This window comes from Nipponia nippon, unplaced genomic scaffold, assembly GCF_047370975.1.
Source record: "Nipponia nippon isolate SJK-2023a ecotype South Korea unplaced genomic scaffold, ASM4737097v1 scaffold_7, whole genome shotgun sequence".
Taxonomy (NCBI): domain Eukaryota; kingdom Metazoa; phylum Chordata; class Aves; order Pelecaniformes; family Threskiornithidae; genus Nipponia; species Nipponia nippon.
Window position 1 is genome coordinate 21,076,002 of NW_028262391.1, and position 18,289 is coordinate 21,094,290.

The 18,289-nt window shown below is 47.3% G+C and overlaps 1 protein-coding gene across 2 annotated transcripts in view; it reads right to left on the reverse strand.

Moving 5' to 3' along the window:
• Nucleotides 1–1,212: 1,212 nt before the first annotated feature.
• SGPP2 (sphingosine-1-phosphate phosphatase 2) overlaps nucleotides 1,213–18,289 on the reverse strand; it is a 39,431-nt gene continuing 22,354 nt past the window's right edge. For both annotated transcript variants that reach the window (XM_087739370.1, XM_087739371.1), the window contains exons 3-5: nucleotides 15,115–15,294; nucleotides 12,475–12,564; nucleotides 1,213–5,842 (exon numbers count right to left, since the gene is read on the reverse strand). In XM_087739370.1, coding sequence (XP_087595496.1) covers nucleotides 5,297–5,842; nucleotides 12,475–12,564; nucleotides 15,115–15,294 — 816 coding nt within the window. In that variant the 3' untranslated portion in view covers nucleotides 1,213–5,296. The remainder of the gene's footprint in view (nucleotides 5,843–12,474; nucleotides 12,565–15,114; nucleotides 15,295–18,289) is intronic.

Below are 18,289 nucleotides of genomic sequence, written 5' to 3' on the forward strand. Positions count from 1 at the left end.
CCAGATTAGGCTGAGACTAAGGGCTTGAGCTGCAGTGGTATGTGTTGCGAGGCCTTTAGGGATCACTTCTCTGTTTTCATACCATTTGCCTGTGTGTCGGTAGCTAAGTGCTCCACAAGCAGGGCATTAGCTCTGTCCCGGGGAGGTAGCATTACTTGCTAAAAGTAGAGGAAGAAAATCAAGAGAAAGGTTAAAAAGCCTCTCCAGAACCACAGACCCCTCTCACAGCTAGACACGGTGCCAGCAGCCTTCCAGAGGCGGCTGTAGCTCTAAACTTCAAGCTTTGCTGTAGTGCTGTGCTCAGGATCAGCTGTGAATCCTGATGAGTGGGACACTTCATACAAGTCTAGCATATTTATTGCAGGGTGTTGTCTTTTGTAGCCCCAAACCAATTACCTGATATTTACAGCTTGCTCACAGCTGTATTCAATAATCAACGTATCTAGCACACAGCTTTGTGCTAGAGAGCGCCACTGAGCATTACAATTTTGCTTTTACCCTGTGGTGTAGCTACGGTCTCTGGCAAGGGAAACATTGTCTGCTGATGGTGGTGACTTTTGAGCAATTTTTTAACATCTTTTGAACTTTGAGTATTTCTTTAAGGAAGAGTTGGAAGTTGGATTTTTTCACCAGTGGTCCCCAATTATGAATTACTTTTGGCCTGTTCCTGCTGGCTGTGGGTACTGGGTCATCGGTTGGGATCTGAACACGAGCACAAAAGGCTGGAGAACTGGTGACAGAGAGGTCAAAGCCCGTTTTAATGTGCTGTCTAGGTGACTGCTGGGTTCATTTCAGCTGGACACGAGTACTGACTTTTGGGTTTGTCCTTGCTGTGCTTCGGTCCTGCAAAGGTGCTTTTCCAAACAGCAGAACCCCTGAGGCTCCAGCTCCCAGCTACAGGTCTCAGTGCTTGCAGCCCACTGTTGCTGCTGCCCGTGAGTGTTTATGGAAAGGTAATGCTTGGGACTGTTCCCATCTCCAGGCTGGTAGCGTGCTTGCTTGCAATTTAAATCATTCTCGGTTTGGCAGGTGAATATGGAATAGGGCGAGCAAAAGCAACGGGTGCTGCCAGAGGGCTGCCGTGGGGATCACAGCCTCAGGCACACGCGACACCTCTGACCGCCCGGCGACCTTGAAACCGAGCCCGGGGCGAGGGAGGGCGAGCGGGGTGGCCGCGGGGACGGCAGGCAGGCCACAGCCGCGGGCTGAGCGGCGAGCGCCGTCCCGCGCACGCAGCCGGCGAGGCGATGTGCTCTGACAGGAGCAGGAGCTCGGTGGCAGCAAACGAGGGTCATGCTTCTCACATGTTTTAGCAAATGTGGAAGATCCTGCTTGCTGCTAGAGCCACACTTCCACCCTGTTCGGAGATGTACCCGTATTTCCTAACTTCTACTTGCAGCAGGCAGTAGAAAGGTTAAAACTGAAACTGGAGACTATTTTCTTTTTTTCCATCCTCTAAATCAGATCACCTGTATCCAGAAAAGCAACCTGCAAGCCTGCTTGCAGTTTTACCCAGAAGCTTGGAAGGATGAGGAGACTGGGGTCACGACAAAGTTACTGCTGGAAAATTAAACCAGGCAAATTCAGTGCTTGCTGGTTTGGTTTTTAATCCTTGCCAAGGGCTGCAATAACATTTGGCCGCTGCCTTGAGAAGCTGGTTCTGTGCTGGGGGACCAGCACACAGAGATGCCCTGCCATAGGAGGAAGCCTGGATTGGTCCCATGCATCTGGAAAGCGGTTTGCAGAGCGAGCACGTCAGGAGGAGGCAGCCTCAAGGCAGGACAGAGTGGACTAAGCTAAGGGTGAGATACCTGCTACATCCCTCTTGACAGCATAACGAAGGAAATTTAGAGAAAGATTGTCTCGGCACCACCCTTCCAGCTGAAGAAGGCCACGGGATGGAGAGCTGTAGTGCTGGACCAGGACATACAGGCCAGTACCGAGAAGAAGTCAACAGCGCAGGCTCCAAGGCTGACGGTCCATATCTGGAAGTTATCTCCTACCCCACTCACATCAAAGGCAGTGTTTTACTCTAAAAAACGAGCATACCTACTCAAGACGATTCAGCTGATGCCTTTGTGATACTGAGTATAGAACATGACCAGCAAACTGGCCACAAAACCTCATTTTCTACCATCACACTGGAGATGCAGAGGCACCCAAATTGTGGGGATGAAGAGGTGGGGAGCATTTCCAAAGACCACAAAGACACACACTGGATTGTAGCGAGGACCTGGTGCTTCAGGCTAGTGAAATACAGAAAGGGTGGTGTGTCTTACCTTGTCAGAGGACTTGCCTCTTCAAGCCTGGCCCTGCGGGAATGGCTGCGGTGCTGTGAGGGTCCCACGAGCACAGCTTCAGCACGAAGCCCAGCTGAAAGCCTTGCCTGGTCCCAGCCAGCCCAGAGATGCTGCAGCAATCAGGGCTCACCCCAATCAGCTGTGGGCACTTGGGTGTCCACGGGCATGCCACTTCCAGCCAGAACGCGATGCTGAGGGGAGGACATGGCCCTACTCAGTTTCAAATACACATCCTTGACAACGAAACCTTGTTAGGATCCTCAATGAACACGAAATATTCTGCAGTTTATGGGATTTCATGCTGTAATTGCATATATTCATTTAAAATCAAATTTGGCTTCCAATTAACTGTTTAGTCTATTACAGGTAGATATTGCAGGTGAAGAAAATTCCAGATGCCCAAGTGTCCCCCATCACTGACGACACGGTAACTCATGTGTTTCTATTTGCAAAGGACATAACAAATAGCTGTGAGTACATCAGTAGTCTTCTTTTATGTTTTAAAAAAAGCAGGATGTTGCTGCTGAGCCTGGAGGACCCAGAGCTCGCAGCTAGGCTGAGCAGGGGACAAGGGGATGCAAGCGGGCCAGCCTGGGAAGAGAGGTGGGTGGCTTTTTAAACTGCAACTCATTCCCCTTACATCAGTCATTTACAAGTAGCAACAGCGGACACAAAATGAACAGAGAAACACCAAATTTTGTAAAACAGGTATATTAAAATTTGAACCAAGTACAGTTTGCATGTATTGCATGAATCACATCCAGGTGAATGCTATAAAAGATAAAAATACCTGTGCACATACTTTATAAATCCAAGCATTTATATATAATTTATAAAATTTTCATAGCATAAAATAGCTGTGACTCAGAACAAAAATTTTACAGATAAAACTGCATGAATGTGCAAGTGAAACCATGCCTTTCTTGGGACTAACTGATTTCACCCCACGGGTTCAACATTCAGCGTGCTGTCAGGTTTTTCTCCCAATTTTGGTCCCATCCAGTGTGGTGTGGTCCCTCCACAGGGCTCTGCCCACTCTGCCCTGCAGCTGTACATCATAAAGCACCCTTAAGAGAAGGTGTTTAAAGGTGTTTTAAGGCCTGATGGCAGCGCTTCTCTGGTGTGTGTGAAGGAGGGAGACTGAGGACGGGACCCCATGGATCTGGTGGCCCGAGCCCAGCGCTCACCAAAGGGCACGTGGGAGCAGGCATGTGCCCGGCTGAAAGACTCATTGAAGCTGCTTGCGTACACAGGTAAAGTCCACACAGCCTGATTGAAAGCAATTTATCCACAGCCTGGGCAAATCTAAAAATGGTCAAAATTTCTGCCAGCATTTCTTCTGGAGACTACCAACCTGGTTTTAAAATCGCACGGCTCTTTCATGTGCACGCCTTCCACTTCTCATACAAAATTCGCAACTGCATTTTTTTAACTTGATTATATTTATCCAAGCAGTCAAACTGATGGCAAAGCACCTCCTTTACATTCTTCAGGTTAATTTTTCTTGCAGCCAGGAAGACAAGCGTACATGGTTAAAAAGCTGGCTTATGTACATTCTGCCAGGGAAAGGCACAGGGGGCATGCTTGAAGCTCTGCGGTCATAGCGTGTTACATTTTTCCAGCCAAGCAGACCACATTCACCGCTGTATTTCTCAACAGCTCATTGGTCCAACAGCAGATGTTTGTTTTTTTTTTAAATAAGCAGCCTGAGTTATAGCGACAACCCTCCTATGAACACTCCTCAACTGCTATTCTACAAGTGTATACACGGTATTGCAAGATGCACGGAAGACCAACCTTAATGCTCTGCAGCACCAGAAAATGATCGCATCTTATTGCCACACATTGTAGTCACCAGAGTCACCATTCAGCTCCTTCCACAACATGGTTTAAGGACACAACTTGTCACTGAGCCCCTGCATGACAGGAAGGGCTTTGTCCCATCTCCTAGACAGGGAAGCTAAATGAGAGTTAAACAGTTTGAACACAAGCCTCAACATCGTGGTAACAACTCTGCTCGGTCGTATGTAGGTAAAGGATCTTTTAGTGGAGGCTTTCTTATTACTATTCAAGATGGATTTGTTACAAATCACTTAAAATGTTTTGTGTTAGATTTTTTTTTTCTTCTGTTTTACTTTTTTGTTGTTTTTTTTAAAGGATTGCAGTGGGTAAAACCATACACACAGAACTAGCCAGGCCTGGCAGTGCCGTCAGAAGACACTGTGACAAGCAACAAGTACAATAATGATCAGATTTCTTTAGGGAAATGCACAGCGGTACCCAAGCGTGGCCATCTCTGATCTCCACCAATGCTGGTTGCTGAAGAAACCTACTGTCTTGGCCAGCAGGACGCTCCCACCAAAGCCCAACAGTGGGAAGGTGCCAGCGCTTGGAAAGCCTCCACCTCCCTCCATCTCCACATCACCTTCCCATCTTCATCCACTCTTCATTCACCCCCCGGTCCTCAGGGGATAGTGGGGCGCATACAGAGCTCTGCGTGCCCCAAGGACGGCTCTTCACTCTTGGCTGGTTGCCTCTTCCCCCACCCCACCAGCCGCTCGCTCTGCCACGCCCCAAACGCGAGCCATTCCTTGGCTTGCTCTCCTTCTTCAGCAGGAGCAACCCCGTGGCCAGGCAGGCAGTTTCGCAGCCCGTGGGGCTGGCATCCCACAGGCACAGCCACGCTTCCCAGCACCCGACCCCACGGCAAACCAGGCGCTGCTGCTGCTCTGGCAGGGATTTTGGCTTTGTACTCTGTGCTTGTCATCTTTAGTCGTCTGGGCCAGGGGTCTCTAATGATGGGACACAGTGGGATTAGTGATTTCTAACCCAAACTTACTTGTGTACAGCAATTCCCATGACTCTTCCGAATCAGGTATTTTAGGCCAGTGCAGAAAGGCACAAAACACTTTTTGGTCAAGTTACCAGCCTTGATTGACTCATCGCATCTCTGAAATGGTGGTGCCATACATTACTTTGTAAGGTAGGTGCTGCGCTCACATCAGTCCTAACATCTCGTGCAGCAGCGGCACAATCACGGTAGCACTGAAGCCAACTGAGGAGTACGTTATAAATTTATACGGCACTTCGACTTCCAGGCGTCTTCGGGCTTCCAGGTCGCCAATGGGAAACTTGTACCGATAACCCAGCATGCCAAGGACCACACTTTTCATGAGCTGGCGTGTCAGTAGAACAACAAAGATCCCTATAAAGAACCTGGCTAGCACGACCACCACTATTTTACTGGTAATCAGAGGAAATCCAAGCTGAAAATTTTCGCTGGTGTAGGCTCGTGCAACATACTGGTTATTTAACCAAAATCCCACAGTTGCTCCAGCTGCTGCTCCTAAGATAGTAGTGGTGTCTCCCCTGGTAGGGCTGTAATAGTCTAGTTTGGGGTAGTTGTAACATAAGACAAGAGGCACAACTATGGAAAGCAGTGGACAGAAGGGACTAGTTAACAGCAAGTGATCGATCATGTCCCACGCAGGATACAAGAGCACAAGCAGCACAGCCGAAATCAGCGCTCCACCGATCACGTCCTGCAAAGACATCATGTTTAAAAGCTTTGTCAGACCTGGAAGGTAAAACAGATATTCTCGGGTGATGATAAAAGAGCAGTATCTGCATTCGTGAACACACAGCCGCAGAGGAACACCCTGAATTCACAGCAATGGCAGTGCCCACACACAGTGACATCCCAAAGCTTGTGCTAAACAAAACGTGACAATCTGTGAACCCATCCTTCACCTTGTCCATGTGCATATATCTATTGACTCATATTTTTCCCCTGAACAAGTGATATTCTTCTCCTCACCTGCTTTCATGTTTTAAGGCCACTCTCTGCCTACAACTTCAGTGGAAAAAGGCACATGCACAACTCCATCTCAGGGACGATATCACAGTAAGCTGCCTTCATACAAACCCTTCCCCTCCCATAATCCTACAAGTAATTTCATCATATCAGTAGGATTATCGCTTGCTTGCTTTGCATAAATGGGAAGATGCTGTCTTTTGTCAGAGGCAAGCAGCCAGTCCAGGAACACAGGCTCCAGGGCAGAAAAGTGCAAAGCTGCAGGACATGGTGCCATGATTTCTGCCGACTGCGGTGAGAGGTAAGCACCACCAGGCAAGAATACATCAAGGAGAAATTTGTTGCCCAAGCCTCTGAAATCCGGCTTGTAGTTCAGCGCCTGAGGCAAGCGCATAGTTAAAACCTAATTTATTAACAGAGGCAAATAAGGTGTTTTGAGAACTTGATTGTTGTCGACCACAAGGCTGGGAAAGGAGACAAGAGCTAACCTCTAACAAAAGCTGTCTGTACGAGAGCAGCCAGATAAAAAGCAATATAACAAGTTTCCCTGTGCTGCTCTCCCAGCATTGCTCGGGAGGCAGCAGAATTTGTATTCTGACCATGAAACGCCCTGCAAAAGCTAGAGTTAATCACAGACAGAAATGTCATCTTCTCGAGATTGTATCTTTTTCACCGAGTCATGACAGTTGACTACTACCATGCTTGGTCACAGTCTAAAATGAATTATTTATGAGAACTTCATTTATAGTTAGGCAGGAATGAGGGGACTTTTTCACAACAGAAATATTTAATGACTTTCTGGTAAATGCATTACTCCAGTATGGCTGAACTCTAGCTGTTTACAACTTCCAGGCAATAGATTCACAGCACATTTGGTTTGAAGCAAGTCCCAGAGCCATTTTGCATATTCCTAATACAAATTTCCACTTAGATTTATTCCTTCATCCATGACATGAGGATAGCCATGAACACAGTTGTTCACAGATGTCTAATATGTAAAATACCATTAGGTGTCAATATTTCACACCACCAACATTTTTAGATGATAACTTTACACACAAAGGCATGTTTTGGCCTAACAGTCAGTAACTGCATCAACCCAAAAGAGCTGGGGATTGCTCCCAGCACTGATGCTCAGAAATCCCATCACCTCTGTGCACCTCCACTTCCCACCTCACTATTTGCCCACTTTGTATTAGAAGAAAAAAGTCCTGACATCTCGATACCCCCTTCCATGTGTGACTAAGGAGTGAAATTCAAAAGCTGTTCACTTGCTTTTCTGTTCCAATTGAAGACGTTTAACCAAACATTAACATTCCCCTCACAAATGCTTTGCTCAGATTTACCCAACTGACTCCAGCAGTTCCCAGCCAGGGCGCAGACACCCTCTATTTACAAACCCAATTAAAGTTCTCTGAATTTTATTATCTTCCCACTCAGTCCCAACGCAGTAAAACGGCCCCTGTAGTTTTTGGGCAGGACCCAGATAACCAGCTCTGCTCCCTACCAGTGGCTTCTACCAGTGGTCTCCAAAGTGGGTGCACAAGGCAACTCATCAGGCTGTGAGAAGAAAACAATTTTTGCACCACTAATAAGTAAAATAAAAAATAGATATATCTTTTAAAAGTAGTGTTTATTTCATCCTCATCCTTTTTAATTTCTATTTTTGTGTATGTATTATAATGTATTTATTAGTATAGTAATACATGTATATAATTCATAAATAAACATACATATATTGGGCATGCATGCTAAAAATTTTTTTACTGATAAGGATGCATGATCAAAAAAGTTTGGAGACTAGTAGTTTATACTGTTTTTCCCACCGCGCACCAATATATGGGCTTCTTATTTTGGAGATTCCTTACTAGAAGCTGCTGGAGAGTGCGGGACATACCCAGCCACAGCCCGTCAGTAGTGACTGCCTTTGGTTCTCGTACGCACGGGCAGAGGGTTGGTTTTCTGAACACCCAGAAGAGGCGGGCGACTTCAAGACCAACACTTTACAAAGACATTTAGTGGTACAGAATTAATGATCTCCCCCCTCGCCTGTTAAACTAAGAAGAAGATGGGATGAGGAGGGATGACTCTGATTTCTGTGAGAAAAACTGCTTTTCTGGACTCTCCCTGCTGTGCTCCCAGCAGCAGGACCTTAGCTCTTCCCAGCGGTGAAGCTGCTGTTAGCACTCCCAGGAAGCACATTCTTGCCCGTCTGCCTGTGTAAACAGATTAACCTCTTGCCAAACCCACAATTATAAAGGCATTTTCAAATGAGGGCAGGCACGGATTTTGCTCAAGGTGCAAGACTACCAGCAAAGCTTAAAACCTCCCGTTTCCCTGCTGGGATGCTCCAGCTCCCCCAGCACGAACAAGTGCTGCGGCAGTCCTCCGCAGGCTCCATCCCTCCCAAAAAGCCCCCTGCCACCATGCAGCTCGGCCCTGCTCCTGCACAGCACCCCTCTGCCTACCCCACAGCGATGAATATCTGCCCAGGTTCCACGCAAGGGAGGCCTCGCTCCTATAGATTTTAATTAGAAAGCTGTCATTTTGCTTTGCTACCTAAGAACAGGCCAGTATCGGGGTTCCTAACGCTGCAAGCCATTCAAGTTATTTTCCTGTGCTACAGGTACCTAAAGAAAAAAAACTGAGGTAAAAATCCAGTTGCACGCCATGCCTGGGATGCAGGACCGGGGCGCTTCCAGATGCTTTCTGCCCATCACCGAGGAAGCATGGCAGCAGGGCAGTCCATCGGTACGGGCACCGCTGCTGCCGTTCTTGCGCTGGGCTGGGGTTTTTTTGTTTCATAAAGTCTTAGAGCATAATTTGTTCTAAGACTGCAAAAGCGTGTGGTCTGGCTTTCTGAAGGCAAGACTGGTCTATGCTCTTCCCATCGAAACTACAGTTGGAGATGTAAACACTCACAAAAGGCCCCCAGAACATCGAACCAGCACCCCGAACACGGTGGCACTCAAGTATCTTCCCTGATGTTCCCAATCAAAGCAGAAATAACACTTCTCCTCTTCTGTCTTGTATTGCCTGAATTCCCTTCATGCTTTCATTTACAGTGTGAGACGCTACTTGCTCTCCTAAACAGAAATATCTTATTTACTTTCCACTCCTATAGGTTACTCTGTTTCATCCCACAAGGACTGTAGTGCCATAGTGTGTAAAGTGATGCCAATACATTGTTTGTTTATCAGCTTTAAAATATTTAAGATAATTTCAGGATTAATGGCGGTGTTAAAAACCCCGAGATACAGCACAGCAAAGGAGCAGGGTGGGGGCTACAGAGTGCCCTCTCCTGAGGGTGGTATAATCAGCAATAAATGCATCAACACTGAATCGGTATATCTCAGGGGAAAAAAACAATTTACTTTGTTTACAGAAACAACTTTCAGGTTTCTTTTTGGTCATAAAAAGTGACCTTTTGACTCCTCTCTGTATCCTACCCCCAACACTGGCCGGCACAGGGCATTATTGCTTTTAACTCCGGGCAGCAGAGGTGGGAAGCTGCAGCACCACTAAGGTGGTCACAACATCAGCTGTGGCTCTTGAGCGACTGCCTGCTTCCCCAAGCCCCCGCCGCTGGCTGGAGACAGGGCAGTACGCATTACACCCGGAGGAGACCCAGCTCTGCCTCCACAGCGAATCCCAAACCCATTAGCCTGGTGCATTAGAAGTTCCTACGGCTGGCCCTGAAGGGTTAAAAGAAGGCTAAAAGCCTCCCCTCCTCCCCCCTGCCCTCGGCTGATGAAGTTCTTCCCAATATGATTTGCAGTGATCTTGCTCGCAGCTTTTTGGAATACTGTGCATTCACATGAACACCATCGCTCATGGTTTCAAATACGAGATGACTCAGATGGGCTCCAGCAATGCTAAGGGCAAAAAACTTGTTCGTCTCACTGAGACAGTGATCAAAAGTTGGGCCAAAGCTTTAAGATGGGAAGTAAAGGGATATTTTCTAAAATACAATTGTCTGGGGAAAAAAGCAAACAACAAAAAGCCCCTAGTCCTATTGTCTCCAATTTCATTTTGTTCCTTAAAAACAACCTCTGTAAAATTACAGATCCTCTGCTTCAAAACGTGTCCAAATTTTCACTTTGCCTCTTCCAGGCAACTCCAATTTCCCACCTCCCCAGCTCCTCAGACTCCATCATTCAAGATCTAAAAGGAAGGTCCCCGCCTTTCCCCTGCTTCTCCACGCCCATGGGATATTCTCATGTTGAGGTGGTGGAGGTGGATTGTTGCAATTAAATTCCCTCTCTGCAGTGCAAGTGTATTGCTTCTACCCCATTCTCTAGCTGGGTGATGCTCTCCTGGTAGCAGCCCAGGCAATGGGTGTTTATTCCCTTTTCCCTAAACGTAGTATTCGTTCTGACAGGGCTATAATGATGCAGCTAGCTCTCACACCAGTTTACTGCCTCTCCAGAAGGTCTTTAACGGTAGCATCTCTTCTACTGACATGACTGTGCTTTTTGAGGCCGCTCCTGATCCAAAAGCAATGCCAACAATGCTGAAATACAGACTGATTTGTAGAGCTGAGGCTGCAGAAGACAAGCCCCTGTGCTGGAGCTTCAGCTACGGCTGTAGCAAAGCACGATGCAACCACCTTGCCACTCCTCTGGTTCCTCAAACTGGAAAAATTCAGTTACACTAAGTCAGTGGGTATATTTTACCTGTTCATTTGCTTTACTAAAATATTACGATTGCTTAATACATAATTATATCCTGTCGGTATTCATTTTCTATTAAGACCTCAGTTACTAAGAATTCATTAGATAGAGGCTGTTTCAGCTGGTGGCTTGGCTGAGTGGCTGCTGTGCCTCGGCCCTGCAATAACTCAGGCAGTTCAGGGTGGGAGCCGTCCCTCAAAGTGTGGCAAATGTCTCTGAAATGCACTTCTTCCTCGAAAAAGCCTGTCATTGCAGGTGGGACACCAGAACCTGTCATTGCAGGTGGGACGGATGGTGCCACAGAGAGAGGGGGGCTGCATCTGGGCAGCCGTGATCATCAGTCGTTTCCCCAGCTCCATCCCCACCATGGCACACATGGGATGAAGACCCCAGTGAAGTGCATTTACCCTTTTGAAACGCAGCATTGCTCACAGTTCAACTAAGGAGCTTTTTTTATTTTAAAGCCCTTTTTATCATGTCAAAGACACAAAGGAGTTTTTCTTCTTTACCCTAAAATCCATCTAAATTTAGAGGAGTCTTTCATTACGATGGAGCAGCAAGGGAAGTATGCGAAGAATTTTTACTGATTGACTTGAGGTCACTAGTCAAGAAAGGGTGTCTCCAGCTTCGATTTAAGATATTGTTTTGATCCACTAAGCCTGGAAGGGAAGGTCAAGCTATATTTTATAGATAACCTTAATCTCATAAGGGCTCCCTTTCTTAGAGTCATCAAGTCTCCTTATTACAAACATAATAATTACTTAGTAAAAAAATACAATTATTTATGCATATGCAACCAACAAACAACGCATATCAAACTCCTGCAGGGAAGCAGACGGGAGTTTTTATCCATAGTCAGCTGGACCACCCCTCTGGCCATTATATGTAACAGATCAATAACGTTTCCTCTCGTCAGGAAGGAACCAGCTATTGCCTAATCAAAGTTACACTGAAATCTGTTCTTAAAGCAGGGCTGACATCTCTAAACAACTGTGCCCAACAAATCTGTCATATAAAGTCACAGATATTTTATGATTATTTTTGAACGAAGTATTTGTGCATCTCAATCCTTTAAGAATGAATTTCCTACCAGCTGAAAATGAGAAGCTTGTCATAATATTTTTTTAAGTGCCATGTCCCTGTATGGTAACACGAGACACACTGTCCCCCAGCCCCCCAACAGCAGCTCACTCGCTATGTTTTACCCTCTCCTCCGCTCTCTGCTGGTTGCTGGCGTGACTCACCCACCTGCTATTCCTTCCCTGACACTCCCAAACTAAACCAGCCCGAAATATTTCTCGCTGACAACAGTGATACTATTACACAAAAGGCTTAGCTAAGGAGCAGCATCAGTTGCCCAAGTGCATTCCTCACAATTAAAATTTCAAAATAGAGAACTGTAATTCGGATGCCACACCGACCTCACCCGGCTCCTCAACTTACGCGCACTGCTCCTTCCCTAATGGTATAAATAATTCCCCTGCGGATTCAAACAGCAATAGCCTGAGGGTTTCCCCACAGCTGCCTTTGAATGTACAGCCTGAGATTTAGTGGCATGACTCCTATATCCCTGCAGTGGCACGGCCAAGGCAGGACATACATCGCTTGAAGAGTGGGAGATGGGAATCGCTGTAGGTAAGCAGAGCTGGAGACAGGAGCAGCATGGGGCGGCGCAGAGCATCCTTACCAGGACTGTGTGCATCCCCGTGTAGAGCCTGCTGAGACACACCAGCGCTGAAAACACAAACGCTGCTACCAGGCCTAGTTCAAACGGATACTGTGAAAAGGGAGGAAAAAAACCCGCACATTACACCATTATCCACTTCAACATCAGTATATATCCAAAATAAGACATCCAAGCAGCCAGACTAACGTAAGGATCTCGTGTTGGGAAGCAGCTCCTGAGCTGTACTTTCCCAAAAAGATTAATGTGACGTGAGATAAGACCTCACATTGGCCAACGTGCAATCCTGGCAGAAGGCCGTTTCATTATCTGTGGTGCCCACTTTTGCAAAGATCTTGTCCTAGCGTTCAGAAACCTGGGAAATAGATGGCATTTGCAGAGTCTTCCCCCACAATATCCACCTGCAAAATCCATGTTAGTGCTAAAGACCTTAAGGAAAAAAGGCGCAGCATGTTGTACAAGCAATGCCTGAGGTTGAACTGCAGCCTCAGATCACCCAAGGGGAACACGACAGCCACAGAGCCTGACCAGAAGCATGATCAATAGTCCTTGAGCAGTGGGCTGGGAGGGGAAAATCAATGTCTGGGCTGAAACCACAGTCCAGCTATTAGAGCAGTCAGGACTGCTCTTCCCGGTGACACTTCAGGTGTAATTGTCTTCTTATGAAATTGGTTTTGCTTAATTCCCTCTCTGAGTCACCTATGAACACGGAAAAAAGCGTTGAAATAAATCAACATTTAAAAAGGAAAAAACCCACATGCATTTGATAAAGAATAAGCTTAACATATTAGCCCTTAATCCACTCATTCAAATCCTGAAAGCGAGTGGGCTGGGGGGGCTCCTTTCAGTCCGTAAAGGACATTTTTGTGAAAAAATAAACCAACCCAAAATATAAATAAATGGAATTAATTCACCCGATTTGACACAAAGTCTCCATCTACTGCCAAGAGGCCGATGACTGACCGGGGTGGCCACAGGTCAGTGCAAAAATGCTGCTGTGGAAATTTTAAGCAGAACAACTTGCTTCTGACTCCTTCCCCCGGCGTACTCTAGCCCCTGGAATAGAGAGCTCAGACCCAGCTGCAGATGTCACTCCCAGTTCATGAAATGCTATTTTTTCCTCACTTCTCTAAGCCTTTGGAGGATTTACATCCACTTTATTCCCCCCTCAGCAGGCAGCCTGGGAGCTAGTGCAGATCAGTAATTGATGACTGGGGCAGCTTTAGAAGATAGCAGCATAATGTACTGGTAGATTTTTCCTTCCTAATTGCCTTGGAGGCAATTAAATCGTTTAATTATTTTACAGCAGCTTTATTGTTTCACGGCAGCTTCCAAGAAGTACGAGACAGCCCGTGAAGAGCTGTGTGTCCCACTGGTAGCTTATCTATCCAGGAGGAGGAGAAAGTGCTGCAGACCAGATCTTTTTGGCAGATCTGACACGTGGGATGGATCTGGCCTTCCAGGGCTGACAAATACCCCATCTTATGGCTCCTCCTCCCCATCCCCATCCCATTGCCGAGCTGCTCTGACCAGTTACCATACAATGACCAGGGAGCAGGAGGCTGGCAGCACAGCTTTGGGCACCACTGACCCGCTCACTCATCCCTGCACTGTGGGCAGGAGCAAAGCCCACCACTTCACGGCTGGGACCAGATGAGTCTGGAAGTTAAATTAATTCAGAGATCTCAGTGTAATTCAGAGATCTCCGTTTCTATGAGTTACAGCCCCAGGACACAGCACCTTTCATCAAGCAGGTGGCCACCTTTTGTTCCTGCACACACGGTGACACCGTGGGGAGGACACCCAGGGACATTGCGACAGCAAGACCCCCCCCAGCCGTACTGTGAGCCCTCTTGGTTACATGGGTTTATCTTTGAAACACACTTGAGAGGGCTGAGAAACACGCTTAAATACAATGCAGCCAGGAAGTTATTATTGCTAGAGTACAGGAAACACGTTTGGATTCATAAAATGAAACAAAAACAATCATCATGGAGAAATGAGTTTCTGGGAAATAAACCTTTTAGAAAGATAAAAGGCTGAAGGTTTGGGGAAAATAATTATGAGATCTCCCCAAGCAGCCTGCAGCTCCAGTGCAGTGAAACTGCTGTTACTTCTCTGACAAACAGGTTCTCAAATCATGTTGTACGCTATTAGTCTAACACAGGTTAGAGCCAAGGGATTTCCAAGGATGCGTTTCCTGCATCATACAAAAAACAGGTGACATAGAGCTCCTCTGGTTTCCCTGGGAGCTGGCGTTTCCCCGACGTGCAGTGTCAGCTTGGCGGGCACGGGGTGAGCACAAAATGCTGACACTGAGCATCTTCTTCAGCAGTCCTGCGGCTCCCTCCATGGTCACCCTGCATGCAAAGACAGAGCGAACCTGCCAAACCACGGCAGGGCAGCGCAGCCCGCCCGCGGCTCTGAGTGGGGTGTGTGCTAAAGAAAGAAGATTTCCACTAAATTTCTTCTTGTGTTTATTATCAGCCAGCTGTGGGTAACAACAGGGGAAAATACACATCTGTGAAAAATACAGAGCTCCTCTGGAAGTGGCAACAGCTTTGGATTTGCTAGTTTTCTGTAGCTTGCTGGAAGCAGACACATGCTTTTCTTTTTTTTATTGTTTCTTTCTGTACCCCCTACCTTGTACTGGTTCATGGTTGCAATGAGAAAGGAGAAGGAGATGGCAGTGGCTGCCATGGCGTGGGTGGAAGGCATCCCGTACTCTGCATCCGTCCTCATTTCCAGCTTGACGACAGGTGGCGAGAGGGGCCGAGGCCACTTCAGGATGTCCTTGGAGACCTGGCCTATGTACATCACTATCTGGGGAGAGGAAAGGCCACAGGGCTGTCAGTCAGCACGGGCAACCCCCACTCAGCCCACCCGAGAACCACCTCTATTTCTGCGCTTTTTCCTGCAAAATCCACCACCCCAAGTGCAGAATTTATCCCCTGAATTATTAAAGGTGTTTCCATTATCCCGGTCAGCGAAGGAAGCAACGGTTTTACTGCACCATGTTGTAACCTGATCAGAAGCGGGACCAAAAGGAGGGTTTGCTGACAAGATGCAGCAATACAGGATGGTGTGAGACAGACAGCTGGCTCCCACCCCACGCTAGAGAAGTTTAAGTTTCCTCCCTATCCCTTACAACCCCTCTCCTGCAAAGCAAACGGATATAAGAGAAATTTTTCTGCCGCCACCTTCAAATCACCTCCTTGCCCAGCCGCGTCCCTCCCAGCTCCACGCAGCAGCTCTCCGAGGGCAGCACCAGCTCTCCCATTCCCAGCAGCTCCCACTCCACCCACCGCACAAGGTGCTGCAGGAACCCTGCCGGGACACACCACCAGTGTGGTTATTAAATAATAATCTTGGCATCCTTGGGGAGGCAGCAGAGAGAAAACTGGACGAGCAACATAAAGTACCAGTTCTCCTGCCTATCTCCCTAACAACAAAGGGCTTTTGTGCCCTGCTTGGGACACAAGAGGTTTAAGCAAGGGCTCCATCAATTACCTACTGAGCACTGCAACGCAGTGATTTTGGGGGGAAATGTTGTATTCTCAGGTCACTGCAAGCAGCAGCAATGGGAAGCGGAGGCAAGAGGCAAAGCTGGCCAGCATCCCCGAGGTGCAGGCCACCCAGCAGTGCCCAGGGCACCCGCCGCGCTGACATCCTCTGCTCCTCAGTAGCCCCTGCCCAAAGGCAACAGGCTCTCAGCATCCACAGTGAGAAGGATGTGAACAAAAGTCACCCAGGCTGTCCCTGGAGGATGTATATGCTTTCTATTGCCCCCATCCTTCCTTGCAGCTATACGCAAAGCAAGCTCTACAAAACAAAGCAAATCTTTTTTCTTTTTTCTTTTTTTTTTTTTTTACAAAAATCAGGTTAACTGACATCTGCCATGAAAGATAAGTTGCTGTGCGAGACAGCTCACTGTTCTGCTTCTCATGCTTCCACTAGCAAAGGAGGGGTCTTAAAATAACACCCTTCCTATGCTGGCATTAGCCATATGCCAGAACAGCAACATGATCATCCGCTGCCACAGTCGTCACCAGCCACATTTCATCCCTCTCTCTCCCACCAGCCATTCAAAAAATGGCTTCACATTAAAAGAAAGACACCAGGATTCAGAATTCACAAAACAGTACCAGGAAAAAGCCAAAATGTCACATTCCTTCATCCCCCTCTCTACAGCAAAGGGCATGCCGCAGGGAGTGCTAGGCTTACAGCCAGCAACAGAGCCTGGAAAAGTGACTGCTGCTCCCTTTGCATCCTTTGGCCCCCAGCACGTGAATTCCATCACCGCCTTATTATTGGCACCACCTGTGGCACACCTGGCTGATCCTACTTCACCCTGATATATGGGACATAGGGCAGGCAGCAAATACCCTGCCCAGACAGTTCACAGTAAACAAAGGCTCAAGGAACAAGAGTCTTAAAGAAACTACTGCACAGGTTTATTTAGTTAATACCACCAGTTTCCAAATGGATGCAGGCACATCTTTGGAAGTTAATTAAATTCCAGGGTCGAAAGCAAAATTACTCTCTCCAACAGAACATAAAACATGGAGGCTACCATTCGTGATACCATCTGAGAGGCAAGGTAGAACGAGCCAGTTTATCAGCAGTCCTCTATAATAATGACTTCCACTTGTAGAAGTATTATTAGCACTAGTACGTAAGAGTATTACAGAAAGGGAAATGAGTCATCTTGGAAATGAAGGCTATGCTAGGACTCCTCTGATGGTGAAAAACAGGCTGAATGCTGGAGGTGGTATGGGTAAGCAAAAATACCTCACAACACCGTCCTTCCTGGCATTCCAGATTAAATTCTCACCCTCGTATTTTTTAAAAACACATATTGTATAGACACATACAGTAACAAGAGGTGCGACAGCCTCCATAAAATATGAAGGGGAGTCCAGAATACGTTCAGGCTAAGCACCGCCTTCTGAAGCACCAACCTTTGCCTTTAGCTTATCTGGGTGCTGTGCACGTGGTTTTACGTGCAACATCCTGGGTTATTTGGCAGAAGTGGCAGTTGTGCGTGCAGTAAAACAACCCCCATCAGCCAAACCAGCAGGCTTCCCCAAGAAGGTGAAAGATGACAAGTGCACCATTGCTAAAAGCCACCCAGCAAAGGCGTTGCTCTGGTTTGCCTGCTTCCCCATGCGCTGCTCACAAGCGGCTGAAGGAGCACAGGACTGCCCAGGCAGCCCAGAGCTCCTGCCAGATCTGCCTGCGGTGGGCAGAGGGGTGCCCTCCCTGGGGAGATGGCCCTGCAGCATGAAGCGAGGCAGACAAAGCACTGGCTGGGACATGCGCATCCCTCCCCAGCCCAGAGCATCAGCCAGTCCTGCCGGGGACCATCACACAGCTGGTGACTGAGGACAATACCTCCGCGAGCGTACCAGGCACAAAATCCCAGAGCTCAGCCACAAATAATAAAAAAAAAATGTAGGAGGCCACCACAGATGCAGTCACTACATGACAAGTGTTTTGCAGAAACACACTTGCAGCATTATATTTCATTGCAGGATATATCTGAATTGCACTCTACTGCGGCTCTCATCTTCTGAGGATGGTACGTATCTGCCTTGGTTAAGTGGCATATTCTCTCTTAAGCCACATTTCATTATTTCCTGACCTTATTTCTCTGTCATTTTGGATTTACTCTCTAACAGTCCCAGGAAAGAAAGCAAGCAGCCTGAAAGTTTTGGCCCGTTATCAGCTTGTTTTCAACTTAGCAGATGAGAAAACCCCTGCAACAAACATTGTGAACCATAAGCACTGAAGCACTGGAAAGAAGGAAAAGGGAGAG